We start from the raw sequence: 19,414 nt of genomic DNA, 5'->3' as shown, positions 1-19,414 counted from the left end.
TCCTCCTCCATGTTTGTTTTTCTTCTGAAGTCATGTTTAATCAAGCAAGTATACCACACCCCAGCTCAGAAGGTGGATAAAAAAAACTGAATAAAAAGAAGAAGAATATCACAAGTTTCGGTGAGATTTTAAGTATCTGGAAACTCCACTGTGAAATTGTTTCCTAAAAACAGTAAGTGTCTTACGTTTTGGCCAAATCATCTAGTGTGTGCATTCTAAAGATTATAAAATCAACTATAAGATAATAATAATAAGATTAACTGATAGAATCCGTTAAATCTGTCATTATGTCTGTGGTCTCCCACGTTTTTAAAATCGGTCAAGAGTTGAAAATACTCTTGTGTGCAGCACCTTAAGAAGTGCATGATAACTGTGATATTATGTTCCATAACCTGTAAATGAGATGCTCTTTGGCACATTCTGCCTCCACTTCACTCTGCCACCTGTGCAGGTGTCGTCGCTTAAAGTATGTACATTCATTAACAGAGTTAATGTATTAGTAAGTTCATGGTTAACATGTGTCAGATATCTGCCTCAGTGAAACTAGCCATTAATTGCTGCTCCTCTCCATCTCTCTCCGTCGTCTCTGTGTTGTGTTGAGACGTCAGGGTTTGATATTTTGATAAACAGGACCCAAATGCAGATGATGGACAAATAAAAAAATGTTTAGTTAAATAAACAGGCTTCCAGTCACCTGAAGGAAGGAAGGCAGACAAGTCCAAAGGCAAAAGGGCAAAGTGGTCAAAAGATGATGAGCAAAACTGAAACACTAGGAGCACAAAACATGAACAGACAAACTGCCCAAGACGGAAGGAACCACAGAGACTTTATGAGATCCAGGATAATAGAACACAGGTGAAACATATTAGGAACAGGTCCAGGCGATCAGAGACAGGACAAAGACAGGAAGTGATACAAAAGAGATAACACAAGGGACAAAGTTTCAAAATAAAAAAGGAAATGAAAAACTCGAAGGGCAAAAAAAAAGGCAGGTCCAAGAATCGAAAACCCCAAACACAAGTAAATACTGAGTTCATAACATAAAAAAGTCCATATGCAAAAAAATCTAACAAGTTGATCTTCAACATTTTCCCTTACTTCCCTGTCACAGGTTCACTGGATGAGGAAGCACAGTCTGCTGAATCCCAACAAGAGTTTTGATGACCGCCAGTCACTGTCCTTCCCAGGGAAGAGGAGTCATGCCATCGTACCGAGTCTCAAACCTTTCACCGAATACAGACTCATTGTGAACGTTTTCAACAAGAAGGGCAATGGGCCCAACAGTGACCCGGTCACCTTCAACACTCCAGAGGGAGGTGAGGTCATATTGTTAATATTGTTCACATATGTGGGTTTCTCACACACTCAAGCTGCTCTCAGACACACACTCAACTCGGAGCTTTATGTGATTTGCTCCAGACATTTTCCAGAACTTTTACTGTCAGTCCCCAAGTACAACGTCTGGAAAATGTCAGAGTTAGCGCATGTGACAATACAGCAGCAAAAAAATATACAACGAGCGAGCGGGCATGGTTGTCCTTTCTAACACATGATGGAAGGACAACGTGATTCGAGAGCTTTTGGTGGGGACAGGGCAGATGGTGTGATATAAACAAAAACACAGCAGAATTTATACGTCATGTCCTGCCCCATTCATGCTCTACCAGGATGCCACTCCTCTCCTGAATACTCCAGACATTTTCCTGTTGTCATGAACACGTCTGACTTGCGCAATCTCCTGGAAAATTAAAATGATAATAATAATAACTCTATTTGTATAGCACTGATCTAAACAAGGTTACAAAGTGCTTAAAAAGTGTAAAAGGTAACATTTAAAATCCTCTCACTAAATAAAAAAACATGGACTAGGACAAACATGTCTTTGCAGCAGATTAACTGACATTACTTTCATTTTCACAGTTCCTGAACAAGTGCCTATCCTGACCGCCTCCAACGCGCAGAAAGACTCCATTTTGCTGGTATGGGGACCCCCCCCAGAGGCGAACGGCATCCTCACTGGTTATCTCCTGCAGCACCACCTCAGTACGTAAACCCAATGTTGTTGTCATTAATAAATGTCTGTGCAGTAGCTCGGTTTTGGAGCAGCATCGGTGATGGGGCCTGAGAAATATCAGAAGAAGTGACTTTGTTTGGGGGTTGGGGGTTGGGGTACTGCACTTAAACTTTAAGCATATATAATAGTTTTGATTCCCAATTGAAAAACCTAAAAAATATGCAGCGCACCCCCTCATCTAACCCTTTCCCCATTTTCACCACCTGTGTTATCATTCCAGACACTAGGTGGCAGTGTTTAACACTGAGCACTACCCGGTGGTGTGCAAACAGCCTGGTTGTGAGTTGAGCAGGTTACTTCAGATTGTGGTTTGACAGTTTCCTGAGTGTTTCTTATCTCAGATCCTCTCGGACTGAAGCTCCTCTCGCAAAAAAAAAGAAAAGATCATTTGAGTCGATGCTGTTTGTGCCTCTTTTACAAATTTCTTACCGCATTCATCATCATCCAGGAGCGTTTTCTCTTGCACACATTCAGTACAGTTATTGTGAATAAATGTCTTTCATTACGCTCTCCCCTGTTTTCAAAGCCCACACTCTCATTGGCTGACATTTCTGAAGTCCTTTGTGTGAAATGTGAAGGCAGAGACTTTGCCGTCTCCACCAACACCCACAGAGTCTGGCCTGCTCTTCAATATCTGCTCCTCTGTCAGACCTTACACAGATACTCCTACACAATGCAGTGTGTGTTTTTTCTTTTTTGTTTCAGATGAAATGATTCACCATGTAACATGCAAGCCCCTTTCAGATTTTGTCTTCTATAAACCCTATGAATAAAATATATACGCTGTGCTACACGCACAGTCTGCACATCCGCTGGAGTCATGAAACTGCTGTGTAAGTAGTAAATGAATAATCTGACTGTGTTCACAAACACGTAAATTATCCACAGTGTTCTGTGCCACAAAAAGATAAAGAATCAGAGTTTTTCGAAGCGGTTGGTTACAACAGGGATCGGCACATATTCAATTCTCACCTGCATCTCAACACGGGCAGAGCGCTGACATCAACGGAGGGGGTTTCAGGAGAAGTGCGTTGCTTCCCACAGTCTGCACACATACTGTACTTTGATCTATAATACATGTTTAGTGATACGTTATGCTGCTTGTGATTGCCACTCCTCTAATTTCCTTTTTCCTGCTTCCTCCTCACATTTCCCTTTGCCACTGCCTTCCGTCTGCTTCCCCACCTGTACCACCTCCGTCTCTTCTTTTGAAAGTGTTGTTCTTTAAGCTTTTCCTTCATTATCAACTCATTCTGACATTCTTACAAACCTGGGCCCTATTTCCCCATCTTTCTGGCTCTCAATGATCAATAGGGTCATAAATATTTGCAGTATCGAGCCTATCTGCTCCGTCTATCTCTGCAGGAATCCTATTCATAATGCTGCCAGACAGATACAATAACAATCTGACAATCAGTGGTAAAAACAAGCACTTTAGTGGACATAGTGTGACTTGAACAAATGCCCCATTTTATTACATTGCAGCCTTCTCGCTGTTGCCGGTGTTTTCACTCGATTACTGGACTGATTCCAAACAGTTTTGCTCCTATTAATCATTTAGACCCCAAAAGACGGGAAAGCAGGGCCAAGGTTTGAAAATACTGGAATTATCTTTTAAGTTTCATTTCCTCCTCCTCGCTCCCTCTCTCCTCTTCCTCCTCCTTTCATCCATTGCCACTTGTTTACTCTCCCCCTCCCACTCCCTCTTGAGCTCTCTATCTGCTGCTTTCATCTTCTCTCGCTTTTCTTCATAATGTATTCCTCCTCAGCTCACCTGTCAGGACATGTATCTGCTACGTTCACCTTCTGCATGAGCGAGCATGACATCTCCTCATCCCTAAGCGCCCCTCCCTCGACCATTGACCCTCATTGTAGTTGTGTTCCATTCAGACATAACAGGGGACAAACAGTGACGACTCTCGGCCGCGTCCGTCCAATTGTAGGCTCACTTCACGCCACGCGAACTGACCTGACATCTTTCTCCTTCATCTATAGTTAATGAGACCACACTTGAGGTGGTTGACTCCCAGGAGACGAACATCACTGGGGCTGACACCACTCAGTGGCAGCTCCACGGCCTGCAGGAGGGCAGCCTCTACCGCTTCCACCTCAGCGCCTGCACTCGAGCAGGTTGCGGACCTCCGCTCGCCCAGGAGAGCAACACGATCGCTCCGGAACGTGAGTAGACGAAGTCAGTGTACCTGTGGTGATAGCGTGGCTAATCTGCATTGGTATTAATTTGAAAGCCCCTCCAGTGTTGGAAGCATAAATCACTGCAGACGCGGTAGCTGGAAATTAATAAGTCATACAAATTGGAGATAGTTATGATAATGATTTATTGTACTGTGCCCTCAATGAAAACACTTTTTTAATCGTTACATTGAGTAACCTTTCAGCATTTGAAAACATTTTGTCACGTCTAAAAAAGAAATAACCCCTCGTGACGTCATTACTGTTATCTGGGCCTGGAAACTGCTTATTTATGCAAAGCTTGTGCTGCAGACTTGAAGCATGGTGTTAAAATCCGGGTGTTTACAAGGTATGGATGATCTAATGCAAATACTCTGCTGAGTGGAGGGAATTGTGTTTTTGGAGCTCAGCTCACACTGAATAAAAGTTTGGGTGTTTTATCGACACTTCCCTGTTACATATTGCTGCCTCTCTGGATTTCCACTGGTTGCCTTGAAATGAAAATCAACTTAACTACAATTGTGCCCTTCACACAAATAAAAAGAAAATTATAAACAATGAGTCGAGATGAGAAGAATAGACAAATAAGCCGTTTTCAGACATGACCTGAGGGTAAAATCCAAAGACTTGGCTAAGGACTTTTCCGCAGTTTGCCTTTCATACAGGCACAACACAGCGGGAGGCTCTCTGCACAGACGCGCTCACAACAGAATCAAATACTCTGCCTGCATTATTCAGACGAGAGGTGGAGCTGCCAGGTGCAGCAGACAGAGACAGGAAGTGACGTATTAACTCTGCTGCTTGGATCAAGTAATTATCTTGACAACACACAGACACGGCATCTTCGTCTGTCTCTTCTACGTGTGTGTCACCCAGGGCAGTAGTCATAATAGAGTCACTCCCAATGTTTAAATATGGTCAAATTGTCCCCCCCAAATAAACTGAATTGTAAACTGGCCGAATAATAATAATAAAACTGTTATGCTATGACAACAAGCAAAAAAGATGACTGGAGAGGAGATGAGAGGAGAAAAGAGAGGAGAGATGATGGAGACGAGAGGAGATGAGGAGGGGAGGAGGAGAGGAGGAGAAAAGATGACTGAAGAGAAGGTTATTGTAGGATCAATATAAAACCAATTTGCTAAACCTTTTGCTAAAATGACTGTACTTGTCTTTATAGATCTAGAGCGAGGCATATATATCTGTTCATTGTTTAAAAAACAATACAATCAAATATTAAACATTGTGGGCCCTAATGTGTTTGCCGTCTTATGTCTTAAGTCTAATGTATTTATGCTAATATAAAGATATTTGTGTATATTTTATATAATTTGATTTACTTATGTAAGTGTATTTTTAAAAATATAAAAAAATGTATATATAAAGTTATATAAAATACACATAAACATGTGTATATTACCAAGCACACATTAGACTTACAATATAGTATTAAGTATTGTTTTAAATGACAAAATACATACAAATTTATCTTGTGTGTTAATAATGACCCCCAATATTCACTTCATGACTATAAGCCCCTGGTGTCATCGCTTTTTCACTGGTAGATATTTGTTTACTCTTTGATTCTCCTGGATTTCTACAGACATTATACTGGGAGGCCAGTTAGAGAAAGTCCGCAGAAACTGGGGAGCGTCTCACTCTGACATTTGCATTCACACGTGCAGAAAATACGGAGGAACTGCAGAGTTCAGTGCATGTCTGAAAGCAGCTACAGTGGAAACATCCGTAACATGATAATGGACTAAACACAGTGTATCATATTAAAAAGATGCTAATAAATGAAGCACTAACCTGAAAGAGGTAAATTGTGTCTGAAGCTGCTGCTTAAAAATGCTCGGTGAGATTGTCTCCATATCATCCTTGTGAATGCTTTTCCACAGTTTGCTTATAAAAGGGTGCATCTCTATTTTAAACATGATAGCGGCTGCGAACAGCTTACAAACCTGCAGAGAATCCAAGTGACCTGAAGACAAATACAATATAACGACAGGGAGTCTGCAGTTTAGCGTGATCCTCAACCATTTAGAGCTTCGTGAAAAAGCAAAAAGACCTTTTGAATATTTCTAAGAGCCAGCGTAGCTCATGTAAAACTGGATTACTGTGCTTCCTCGTTTTTATGCATGTCTAGCAGCAGAATTATGAGCATTTTTATCCTCAAAATACCCTTTTAAATAAGGGCCTGTGAGAAGATACAATGGTCCGGTTTTTAAAGCATGGATTGGCACTGTAGCTTTTTGCGAGCTGAGGCCTATAACCTGGCTGTGTCCGATATCACTTGCAAATCACTATATAGTGAGTTCGCCATTTTGTAGTGGTGTCCGAATGTTTAGGGACGTTTTTTATTCCCCATATAGTGCACTCATTGTTTCCCATAATGCATCATTAAAAACAGTATACAACCAATGGTCAATGACCGAGCAGTATCTACCATCATGCATTGCGCTGGCGGTGGAGGAATGAGAGGAGAGAGGGCGGTGAATATGAGCAGAGCAGCACATCCCAGCACAAACTGTGGGAAACAAGTTCTTTCTTTACAATTATAGGTTGTCATTCAACACATTAACATCAAATTATTAACACTAAATGTATAATATATATTTAAAATTTCCTGTGGCATTTTCCGCTGGTTTCCACTGCCCGAGTGTAGTGTCAGAATATGTTTTTCCCGGATGAGCTCACTATATAATTCTCTATATAGAAGTCCCTATATAGTGAAGTAGGGAATAGTGAGTGAGAAGTAAACACATAAAACACATTAGATGAATGGATGTTATTGTAATAACTCTGCTGATGTACGATTTAAAGCTTAGATCAGATTCAACAAACGATTCTAACTTATAGGCCTTGAAGTCTACAGGTCCTTGTTCTCTTTTACAAGCTGTTGAACGATATTATTAAGGGGGTCGTTTCATGGAGAAAGTTGAGTGAGTTAGCGTGTGAGGCGAGAAGATCGAGCAAGAGATCAAAAAGCATTTGCTTAGTGCTAAAACAAAAGATAAGCCCAGAGAGCAAAGCTTCATCTGTTTCAAAAATCTGAACTGGGATTTCTCTGAGGTTTGTAGTTACAAATGTAGAAAAAAGTTCATAACCATCAGAAACAGCCTTTTGCTATTGACTAAAATTCTAAGTCAGTACCATCAGGATCAGCATTTTTGTGTATGCGAGGTACCAGGTAGATGTGAACAGGTGTTCCTTTGCTGGTTTCTACAGCCTCACTATCACATCTGTATTTCAAACGTTCCGAACATGAAAATATGCCAAATATGGCCAAAATAAGCCAAAAATGATCAATTCCTCACACGTAGCTGCTTTAATTTGTATCGCACTCAGTGAAACTCTTTGTTAAAACTTCACATTAGTTGTAGTTGAGACCAACATCATTCAATTTAGCCATTCTGGTCTCCTTATTTGACAATATTACCACCCGCATTGCAGTTCCAGCTGTGTTTGGAATTCGTTTATTTCAGCCTTGATGAGTAACACTGGTATAATGAGTGTTAGAATTTCACAACAAAGTTACAAGTTAAACTCTCTGCTCCCTCCCTTATTGGCAGGGTGAAAAACGAGCACATTAGAAAATGTTTCTCCGCAATCTCTGAATGTTTTAATAAAAGTTATTCATTTCTCTCTGGCTTTTTATGTTTCCTTTGAGAGGCTTTGCATCTTGGAGGTGGATGTCCAGCGCGAGAGCCATTAGATGCACTGTTTGTAAATAGGCTTGAGTAGGGGCTCGGTGGGGAGATGGAATGGTTCTGTTTCGGAGCGCTGTCCTCGGGGCATGTTAGTCACAATGCAGCAGAGTGGATTTATGGTTGCCAATATCACAGAGCAGGGGCATCATGAATTTAGAGACATTAATGTGGAGGGCTGGAGTGGCAGTGAAAAAACAAGGATGCATGTGAGTTATAAAGCCCCAGTAAGCAGGCTCTGGAGTGTTCCTTTTAGATTTCACCTTTGACTGAGTGAGCTTTTAATGCTTATCACCGTTTAAGTACGAGAAACAGTTGACTAGCTTAAAAATAGTCCCGGAAAAATTACAACTGACATTCCATGTGTTTGTGTGTGGTTGGCTGTTTGGAAAGGCTTGTTAGGGGGGAATGGTTGAACTAAGAGATTTACAGAAGGATGGAGTGGAACATCTGTGAGAAAGGGGAACAGAAAGAAAAACAGAGAGTGGAGCGAACAGCCACAGCAGAAGAGCGCGTCAGACGGAGAAACTGTTTTTCTCCATCAGGTTTAATGAGATAACAAAGGAGCAGAGATAAATTGGGTTACAAACGAGACAAAAAGCAGAGAAGAGCACGCACCTCTGAAGCCACACAAAAATAACCGGCTCCTCCAATTATTTGCTCTCCAGCACAGCACTCGAATACCCAAGTTGTTATCGCCGACACATTTGCTAATGGCTCGAACTTAATGTTTGAAAAAAGTTAAGCTGGAAACAGAATAATCAAGGGCTGGCTTTATGTTCATTCTAATTAGCTTAGGATTCAGCAATCAGAGCAGAACAGACAGCTCCAGTGTACAGCAGTATTATTATTATTTCTTTCAATGTACTGTAAGTTCACGCAGGGGCTCCACATATGCACAGTGAGATCTGTTCACCACAGAAGATTGAAACAGTTCTATCAATGACTGGAAATACAACTTCTGGAAAAAAATCATTGTAAGACCAGAAAAAGATCAAAACACTTCACATCAGATGTATAATCAACATGAATGAATCTTATCCAAAACCAACAGTACTAAAATCGAACTTACACTTATTAGATTCAGGGTAATCGGGTCCCATGTGTACAGGTTGTCATGTGTTCAAGAAGCAGTTCATTAAAATACAAACCTGTAAACTTGTACGATAATAAAAATACACAATGACTCTGTAGTTACCGGCACTGAAGTTTATAGTCTTAGTAATTACAGTTCTAATTGCACCTTTTATGCCTTCAGCCAGTGGCCGGAGGCAATAGGATTTCTGGTTGTCTGTCCGTCCCATTTTTGTGAACACGATATCTCTTGAACGCCTTGAGAAAATTCCTTCAAACTTGGAACCAACGTTCAGTGAGTGACTCATGGCTAAAAAGTCATTACATTCAGGTGGTCAAAGGTCAAAGATCAAAGTTCAGGGTTGCTCTGACCTCACAAAGCACATTTTTTTGCCTGATAAACAAAATTTATCAAAAATGTCTTTGATGATGTTTACGTGGACTCACAGATAGACTGATTGGTATTTGTTTGTCAAAGGTGAAAGTTCAAGGTCACTGTGGCCTGACAAATCATGTTTTTGAACTTTTGAAGATATCTCAAGTCTGCCTCGAGGGATTTTTTTCAAAGTTTGACCAGTTGTCACTTGGACTCAAAGACTCAGTGATTAGATTTCAGTGGCCAAAGGTCAAATGTCACACTGACCTCATATAAATCTGGGAAAAAATGCATGTAGACTAAAACTGCTGTGGATGGAGGAGGCATACAACCTATTTCAGTGTTTAAAGAAAAGCAGTTCCAAGTAGCAACAGGATGAGAAACTATTGTTTTATTACTAGTTATTTATCCTTCCATCCGTGATCTACTCAGCTTATCCTTAGAGGGTCGCCGGGGGACTAGAGCCAATCTTTGATGACATTGGATGAGAGGCTGGGCATCTTCTGGACAGGTCACCAATCCATCACAGCATAGACATAAAGAGAAAAACAACCACTCATGCTCCCATTCACACCTTATTGTCAATTGAAAGTCTCCAAATCACCTTAGCCCCTTGTCTTTGGACTGTGGGAAGAAAACAGGAGAAAACCCAAACAGACATGGGGCAAAATGCAACTCCTCTCTAGTCATACATGGAAGGTACATGTATAAATCTTACCACTGTTAAGCAGTTAGCATAAAAATCTAAACTTAAGAATTTAAACATCAGTGGATGTTAGTCAACCTGGGTTTTTTCGAACTGACATTAATGGAAACTTGTCAAGCAAAAAGGAAAGGTTCACTGTCTCTTTTAATGAATTCTTTATGTCATTTATTGATTTGCTGTATTTTGTGCCTACAATTGTGGTTTTATCCATCAAATCCCAATTTGTTATTGATTACATTATATATTATGATAAATACCCAATCACTGGTTAGAAATAGTAGAAGCAGTAGTAGGTACTTGGGAGGGAAAAGGTGTTTGATTCTTTTGCTGCACGGTGCCCTCTGGTAGCGTGATGCTCCACCAGTCACCACATCTGAAGAACAGATCACTGATGCAGGTATCCCCATGCGTCTGTACATGAGGATGCACTGCCCACGTATTTGTATGTCGATATGCACGTATGTGCAGTCACGCATCCCTACAAATCTGCGAGTGAGAGTGTGTCCGTGTGCCTGTTCTGGAAACCTTAAAGCTGGCTTTCCATATATTTCTAATATTCTGCTGTTATTTCATTTTCTTTTTATCCCTCTGAAGATTTGTCCCTGACTCCAGCTGTGGCCCCTATTCAGAGCAGTATGTATCAGCGCCTGCAGCTGCTGCAGCATGCCAACGTAGAAGTAGTTGCGCTAGGGATAGACAAGGTTGTAGGTGTGTTGCTGTAGTGTGTAGCTTGCCATAGCCTCAGCAATTGTTTGTCCTTTATAGTTGTGTAATGGTGTTTGGGTAATTCCTGAAAACCAACTAAAAGGCAATACTAGACTCCCTGCTACATCTGCTACCATTAATCCAGTTTCCCTGGTTGCTCTAACAATCCTGCCTTCATGTAATCTCAGACCTCGCTTTTCTTTCACAATATAGAGCAGTAGATCTGACAGCATTGTTGCAGGAATCTAACATCTGAGGGTTCTCTTTGATTTCAGCCCACAACTGCTCTCTCTCCTTTCCAACCTCTATGCCAGGCAATTCTTCTCATCTTTCCTTAGGTATATAGCTCACACTCACACATGCACAGACAATAATACCCCTGTGATCCCATCTTGATTGTACGTTGAACTTTCAACTAACAATGGGATTCGAGACACAGAGTCGTCTCCGACTGTTCTGATATCTGCTTTGGGGAGGTTGTGGGGCCGGGGGGGCCGGGGGGGCGGGGGAGCATCAGGAAATGTCAGCTTTGCTTAAGAGCGAGTGAAGACAAGATGTCACCGCCGCCCACGATCTCTGTTCCTAACCCTTTATGAGGCAAAATCCAGCTCCACTCAATTAAGTCTCGGGCTCAGTGCTGCCTTCTGAACTGTCTTCTTGAAACATTTTTTGCTGTAGCTGCACTGTTCTCAAACTGCGGGGGGATCCTATTTGCCTCTGCTAATCCTCTTTTCCTGCCTTCTGTCTTTCTCCTTTTCTCTGTGGCTGTCTGTGTTTTCCTTTCTCCCCGATTTTTCCTCCTACTATTTCTTCTCTCTTTATCAGTTCCGGCCCTGTTGAACATAAGCTCCTATGTGAGTGACACCTTTGCCAAAATCAGCTGGACTGCCAGAGAAGAGCAGCAGGACTCACAGCTTTATGTGGCTTATATGAATAACCGTAAGCTACTTTTCCTGTCCCCCAGCCTTTATAAACATCCATAGGAATTTTAGGTGGCAACACATTTAAGGGAATCTGAATTTCACATCCTAAATATACTACAAGCCTAGTGTCTGCATGGTAACTTCCATCATTTCCACGATATCCTCCAAATGTATTAAAGGAGACATAATATGTTTATATTCAGGTTCATCTATCTACTAATTCCAGAAATACCGTCTTTACTTGCCCCAGCTCAAAATACTGCAAGTCACTTTTACATTTTCAGAAAGAAATGTAGCCAGCATTATCATTGCATTACAAACAGCCCATTACAAACAAGCATATTTAGAACATAAAAATACTGCTCTCATAGTTTTAATTTGGGATATTACTTTTAAACGTTTATATACTCTAAAGAAAACACATCGCTTTCCTCATACTGTCAATTGCTGACAAAAAAACGTTATAACACCCTAAAATAAAGGGAAATGTTGATTAAGCACAATATGTCTCCTTTAATATTTAATGTTAGATTTACTACAAAAGGTATGCTTGCATAGGAACCCTTTGTGACTCGGTGACAGGTTATCCTTTCCTCTTTCTCTATAGCATGACCGCTAATACAGACTTGCTGCTTGTGCACCTCTTGTGCTTGGCTGTGTAGGTGATGGTAACTGGTGGATTTCTGAAGCCGTAAACACTTCTCAAAGTTTCCACGTAATTGATGGGCTCACACCCGGGACGGTGTACACTGTGCGCCTCATGGCCAAGGGACTACTTGATAACGCTAGCCTTTTCGAGGACGTTATCCAGACTCAAGTCAAAGGTGAGAGGAGAGACAGAGGTGTCACAGTCCGTAGAGTTTAGTATCCTGCCATAACAATGCAAACATATCATCAACGAACTGATATTGACTGTGGTGAACGTGCGAGTTCATTTATTTTCCTTGTGTTTTCTCTCCATTTGTTTTGTTTCCTCCATATCTAATGTTTTGTTTCCTTCCTATCTAATATATTTTCAGAAGAGATTTAGTGTTATAGCTGAAGGGTATGTGAATAAAATACGATGTGAGAGCATCCTCTCAAACTTGAATTCATCATGTTGTTGTTTTTTTTGTTCCTACTCAAAGATAACGCTGTCTGAGGAATGCTTGAGGGGATTGTCGTACTCAAATAGACTGTGTGTTAGGATGATCTCTGAGCTCTGTGCCTCCTTTTTTAATTCTCAGGTGTGGAAGGTCAGCAGAGAAACACCTCGACCCAGGGATGGGTCATTGGGACCATGTGTGGTGTGGCACTCCTCACCCTTGTCGCACTCATGGCTTGCTTTGTGCGGAGAAACAAAGGTGGCAAATATGCAGGTACGCCACCGCTGCGCCGGCGACCAGACATGTTCTCCATGGAAAAAGGTCAGTTAGTCTTTGACTGGGGTTGGGCCCCCTTGTCATTTTGCTCCGGGAAGTGAACCAAAATGCAGCTCAGGAAACATGTAGAGGATCTCAGTCTGATTTGGCTACATGCATCATTTCTGACATTTTCAAACACCACCAGTTTTCCAGGGTGATTCTTTGATCTGACTCTTCATTTTGGTTGACATCCTGAAGGAAAATAAATGTGCAGTGGACCTCAACCCTGATCCCAACCCTGTTTGGAAATCCATCCTGCATGCGTGTTGGACACCTATGCATGCCAACCCCACCAACTCCGAATTCATTAACCCCACATGAACTGTCTATGAGATGAGCTTGTGTAATTTGACTCCTTGTGGAATCATTAGTGTGGCCCTGCTAGTTGTGCTTGGTACCTGTGATCACAGAACTTATCAAGCGAGATGAGTGAGAATCAGCTGGCTTAGGTCCACTGCTCCCCACCACTCACCCGAGCAGACTTCCTGGCTCATCCTCTGTGCCTTTGTGTAACCTTGTGTCGGAGCCAAATTCAGTTTCACAATGGTACCTACCTGCAAATTGTCTCCTCACTCGATTTCTTACCTCTCAACCTGCTTTTTCCGTCTTCTCAACACAACTCCACTTCTTTGCCTGCAGTAGCTTCTGACATGAAGCACTGAATATTTCATCAGCTCCTTTGGATTCTCCCCCTCTGCCCATCTCAGCTCTGTTGATGAAATCCCTCTTTTGTTTTTCCTTAAATGCAGCTGGTATTTTTAAAGCATATTTACACAAAGAGTCGATGTGCAGCACTTTGTGCAGACACACAGAAAGAGGCTTTCAGTGTCTAGACTTGATAGTAAGTTTACAGTCATATTTAGCTGCGCTCAGAGGCTTTCTATGCCTTTACACTGCCAACATCAGGTTGACCATCCGTCTGTCCTTCGCGTGAAAGCGATAACTCAAGATGAACTGATAAGAGTTTGGCGGTCAAAGGTCAAGGTCACTTTGACGGCAGAAATCCCATTTTTGCCCATAACTCAGAAATTCACACTGTAATTATTACAAAACGAGAAAAATGTCTAGAAATGGATGAAGCGATGACATTTTTACACCCAAGATGTCAAAGGTCAACTTCACTGTGACATCAGAGTCATTATTCAACACGATAACTCAGGAGCAAAGCAGGAGATTGTGACTGTATATCCTGAAACGACCGGTTGGACCATTAATTCTCACCAGCATGAGACTTACTCACTCTTACACACTTACTGAGCATAAATGTTCACCTCTGATGATAAACGCTAACAAAAGGCAGATGCTGCTGTTTGAGCTATTTCCCTTTTGAAAATGTAAGCGGACAGGAACCTTTGTAGTGATCTGAATCGGACGCATCACAAATGATATCACATCCCAGCAGTGCAAGTGAGATGTATTACACCTATGGATGAAAGTGCTGCTCTTTAACAATGGCGCTGAAATGTCTGTCCTGCCGCCCCCCTGCAGTGAAAGAGAAGGAGGACCTCCACCCTGACGTCGAGTCACAAGGAATGAATGATGACACCTTCTGTGAATACAGGTGAGCTGAACTCCCACTTTACTGAGGAAAGCTGCAGCGCCAGAAATGTGTTCTGGGGAAATTACCTTTTTTTTATCTCCTAGAAATGCATTGTGTTGTAGCCATATTAATCTAACAACCATATGTGAAATATTTTTGTGGCTGAGAAACTCATTTGTCATGTGTCACAGTTATGTTTTTCTCTCCCATCCCGAAAGCAAACCTTGCATTCATGAGCAGGATCGGCCTCGAAGCCAATGTTCTCGTCATTTAATGGGCTAGGTAATCACACCGAGAAGTTAAGAGTAGTGGGTGACACACTTTACTTTGTTGTTTGATTCTGTGTGCATGTGCGCGCTCAGTGTGAGTCAGCTTGATTCAGTAGAGATCAGTGTCTGTGTGTTAGTGTGTGTGTTTGTGCATACCTGTAGACTGCTTGTTTCTTGTTTCGTGTGCAATTTATGGAGTGGCGTTTCGCTAATTGAATTAAATGGCATCTGCACGCTTGCTGTCTCTCAGTGTATTTCAGCTGACTCACAGGATACAGGTCAAAAGAAATCATCATAACAAACTCACACATTCACCCAATCACAATTTCAGAATCCAAACTTCAGTGCCTATGTGATACAATACGATAAATAAAATATGAGCCAAATGTCTCAATCAAATACTGTCTCATATTCAGACCAATGCATTGATATTGTGTAATATTGCAAAATCAAACATGCAAATTCCTATTCAATGTCGTTATGTTCCAATAACCTTTACTCCCTTCCCTGATACTGATTCTGGTGCCTTGACTTTGTCCGATATCAAGTCCTGATCTGACACCAGTGCATTACAAGTTGTATGCTGCTAACCTTTCATTGGAGTGGTGATTGATGTGATTGCTGTTTGGCCTTTTCCTAGCAACACTAGTGGCCCCCCCATCGAAACTGAAGTGCGGCAGATAGAGTGTCTTACTTGTTGGACATTCCAGTGTGAAATATTGCCAAATCGCTGACATTTTAACTAGCTCTGGCTAATGCTAAACTACTGGAAAGTACTTCTTAGTGGCATCAAAGCACAGCTGCTGTTTTGGTGCGGCTAAGAAGAAGTGATTTCTGGGAAAAGAAAATTACAGTTTTATTTGGATTAAACTAATATACTTTAAAGACGTTGTATCGGTACATAGATTCATTTTTCAGTTAGCATTTTCAGTTAGCTGTATCAAAGGTATTGAAGGTAGATGCCGGTATATGTGTCTTAACTGAATAATTTGACCTGCAAGTGGCTTGGGGCTGGCTGTAATCTTGCACCAGAAACTTTTCACTTCGAGTGAATGGCTGGCAGACAACAGTTTTTAACAATTTAATTTCTTAGATCTGCTTATGGTTTCGCCACCTCTAATGTAGGAGGATGCTTTTAAGGAGACTGGAGCAGATGCAAATTTACTGTTGAACGCTCGTTCACATTGTGCACTACCTTCAGTAGAGGTGACACATTAAATTGCAATAAAGGAAGCTCCCACCGCAGACGTACGGATTGATTATGGATGTACTGTAATTGCTCATTGAAAATATCTTATATTCAGTGTAACAGACACACACTAAGCATGGCAAATGACTGGGGAAACTGAAGTAGACAGCTGTTGTTTTTTATAATAGCTGTTGAATTTCTATTGTTTGCTTTGTTTTGCTGCCATGGTGACAGTTTAGGGAAATCGACTGGATCCTATTTTTGCTCCGCAGCGCTGTCAGCAACTGTGTGACAGTGGTGTTTGTTTTGCTACAGAAACCACCTAAAATAGCCTCCTCAGTCAGCTTTGATTCCACTCATTGTCACATTCTTCAGAACATGATTACTCAAAATTGTGTAGTTGCTGCCAAATGCGTTCCTTTGATTGTTGCCAAGACTATAATTCTATTAAAAAAAATGCATTGTCTAGTGTCTACAGCTCCGTTTATAGATTACACAGTTTAAAGATGTAATAAGTAAGTTTTTCCAGCCTCAGAGCCCAAGATTATTATAACAGTGTTGTTGCATAGTGTTGTCATTTGTTGCTGTACACATGTGGTGGTGGTGCGCACAGCTTTGGGATTGTTTTCTGTGATGCCAAGTTTATTTTTTGAGTTCCTCAGGCAGGAGAAGCCATATTAATATGTGTGTGTGAGTTGGTTTCTAGCTGTGTGGCTGCAGCCTTTTGTTTTGCATGCCTCTCATGGCTGGGTTCGATGCTGTTCTGACTACTGTCCCCCCAGAGTGCCCTTAGCCTCACCGAGATGTTGTTTCCCTGGCTTTAGAGTCGGATTCAGGGCTCTCTGGTGCACTTTGAATCTCTGAAGGCAATGGATCACCCACTGGTATGCCACGTGTCTGGGGAGCTGACAAGTGGTAATTATGGTTCCGATGACTTCTCTTTGGAGACAGGCCACTGCTCCCGTGTCCCTCGGCCCACTGCAGGAACAGCAGGTGTCATGGCTGGATTAGGCTGTTAGCCAACATTGCCATGCATTTTATTTCCTTTCCTTCCTTCTTTATTTGTTTACCCCTGCTCCTCTTCGCTCTCATCTTCTCACATTTTTATGTGCAAATCAGGAGATGGCAGCAGATCCTCTAGACACCCTTAAACTAAAATGAATACAACTTCAGGTGCAAAGAGGGGAAAAAATTCCATCTCGCACCTGAAGTCTCTGCGCTGCCCCCAAACCAAGTCAGCATGGGTCAATGGTAAGAGAAATTTAATTACCTTCTGCCCCCTCTGTGATGTGCCTCCATTTCTCACCTGTTTGTGAGACTGAAGGAGAGCCTTTTCACAGCAACAGCTGAGACTGAGCTGGATCCCAACCAAGCTCCTGAACGAGCCTCGGCTCAGAAGCACCCAGTCCCGTTTTATCACTGTATTCAAAGCCACTGTGGGCGGGCTGCCGCGGCTGTGGAATTCCGCTGCTCTTAGATAACAGCCACTTATCTTCGGCACTCTAGAGTCGTCAGAGAAAGAAGGTTTGATAAGAGTTGAAATGCGGACCTTGTGTGGTTTGCATGGTAAACGGCCTTGTGAAATGGGATAGATAAGATTGGTTATTAAAAATCCCTGTGAAGGAGACCCGATTTGTAATCTTGGCTTGAACTGCCTTTCCGTGCTAAAACGCCGCTCGAAATGTCAAGCTTGTATTCGACGCAGGTGTCAACGACTGCACGCCTCAAAATGCACTATCATACAGCAGCCACCTGAGCGCTGTTGCCGAGCGCAGACGCTCTGTGCCATGAATACTAAAGCGGAGAGACGTGTGACCGAACACGGGCGGTTCAGGGAATTAGAAAAGAGGACAGGGAGGAAAAAATATCCTCTGTGTTTTGAGGTGACCCCGCGTCGTGTAGCGAGACACCGGCAGGTTGGCCAGTTGCCCAGCCGTAAATTGGCATCTAATCTCCTCAGCCTGCGTGTGGGCCCTTCGGGAATACCAGGAATGACAGGCTGTTTGTCTGGGATTGCATATGCCCCACCTCTTCCTTCTCCTTTTCTCAATCTCAGCCTTCAACCCCTCCACCCCTCCCATACACACACACATCTCCCACCCATCTTCTTTCTCACTGCACTCTGGCAATTTCCATCGCTGGCTCTAAAGAGATTTGAAATTGCCTTTGGTCCTGAAGCCTTGGCAATTAGCAATTAGTGAAGTGATTGTAGCAAGCCCTCCCCCCCCCTCCCTTGTGCTCCCTTTTCCTACAAGTTCTCCCACAAGAACTTGCTTTTTGAGTGGGAGCCTGTGTGTCTGTGAGTGCAGCCAAGCATTTAACACACTCTACATGCTGTATACACTGGTGTTTCTGTGAGTTTGTGCATAGCGTTTGGTTCTGTGTGAAACTACTATATGTGTTCCTGTGTGTCAGAAAGCCGCCCAGAGCCATGTGTTTGTTTGTGTGTGTGTTTGTCGCTTCCGAACATCTGCCTGACGTTCTATGCAATATGTTTGTTTATGCGCTGCACCACTGACCCCAGTCATCCCTCTCTGTTGTTGTTGATGGCAGTGACAGCGACGAGAAACCACTGAAGGGCAGTAGCCTATGTTCCCTGAATGGCAATGACACAGTCGGGGACAGCGTCAGCAGAGACAGCCTGGTTGACTACGCCGACGGTGAAGGGGAATTCAATGAGGACGGCTCATTTATTGGAGAATATTCTGGACGCAGGCACAGAGGTTCAGTTAGCGAGCCCAGCGGACCCGGCCCAGTCACTGCATAAAGCATGGCTGCGGCTCAAACTGTCTACTTCAAATCCTTTCAAGAGACTTTATAAATTCAGCTTCACTGGCATTAAATATAGCTCCGATAGCCATATGGAGGAACAAAAATAAAGGTTTTTTCTGAAGACTGGGAAGGAAAGAACACACCAGCCATACAAATCAGTGTGAAAACCATGTGAGTCTTTGTACATACTGTAAGAGAATGGACTGTATCGTTTGAATTTCTTTTTGAATAATTTTATTGATGATAATAAAGAGCTTTTTTGTACCTAATGATCTGCAGTGGTGTATATTAATTTTATACTGTAACAAAAAGGACTTTCTACAAAGTAAAAACACCATAAATCGTAGAGGCGATAAGTATTTTTTTACACACTGGATAAAAGTATAGTATTGTATTCACAATATGTGTTTATTCATTTTGTGCAGGGTGTCCGACTTTCTCTCACTCTCATGAATACAAATATCTTTTAATAAATTCTTTACT

At 42.1% G+C, this 19,414-nt stretch overlaps 1 protein-coding gene across 5 annotated transcripts in view; it reads left to right on the top strand.

The window, feature by feature from the left end:
- LOC117764688 (neural cell adhesion molecule L1-like protein) overlaps positions 1–19,200 on the top strand; it is a 39,655-nt gene extending 20,455 nt beyond the window's left edge. Inside the window, exons 14-24 of one of the 5 annotated variants that reach the window (XM_034590660.1) lie at positions 1,112–1,316; positions 1,921–2,043; positions 4,070–4,252; positions 10,725–10,763; positions 11,111–11,173; positions 11,661–11,774; positions 12,421–12,582; positions 12,985–13,164; positions 14,650–14,722; positions 14,920–14,983; positions 18,713–18,845. In XM_034590660.1, coding sequence (XP_034446551.1) covers positions 1,112–1,316; positions 1,921–2,043; positions 4,070–4,252; positions 10,725–10,763; positions 11,111–11,173; positions 11,661–11,774; positions 12,421–12,582; positions 12,985–13,164; positions 14,650–14,722; positions 14,920–14,983 — 1,206 coding nt within the window. In that variant the 3' untranslated portion in view covers positions 18,713–18,845. Of the gene's footprint in view, positions 1–1,111; positions 1,317–1,920; positions 2,044–4,069; positions 4,253–10,724; positions 10,764–11,110; positions 11,174–11,660; positions 11,775–12,420; positions 12,583–12,984; positions 13,165–14,649; positions 14,723–14,919; positions 14,984–18,712 lie in introns of all 5 variants that reach the window. The other 4 variants (XM_034590657.1, XM_034590656.1, XM_034590659.1 and 1 more) reach the window with 4 other exon arrangements.
- The last annotated feature ends 214 nt before the right edge of the window (positions 19,201–19,414 follow it).

This window comes from Hippoglossus hippoglossus, chromosome 7, assembly GCF_009819705.1.
Source record: "Hippoglossus hippoglossus isolate fHipHip1 chromosome 7, fHipHip1.pri, whole genome shotgun sequence".
NCBI lineage: Eukaryota > Metazoa > Chordata > Actinopteri > Pleuronectiformes > Pleuronectidae > Hippoglossus > Hippoglossus hippoglossus.
The sequence above is the reverse complement of the archived record's forward strand: the minus strand, read 5'-3'. Positions and strand labels throughout refer to the sequence as shown.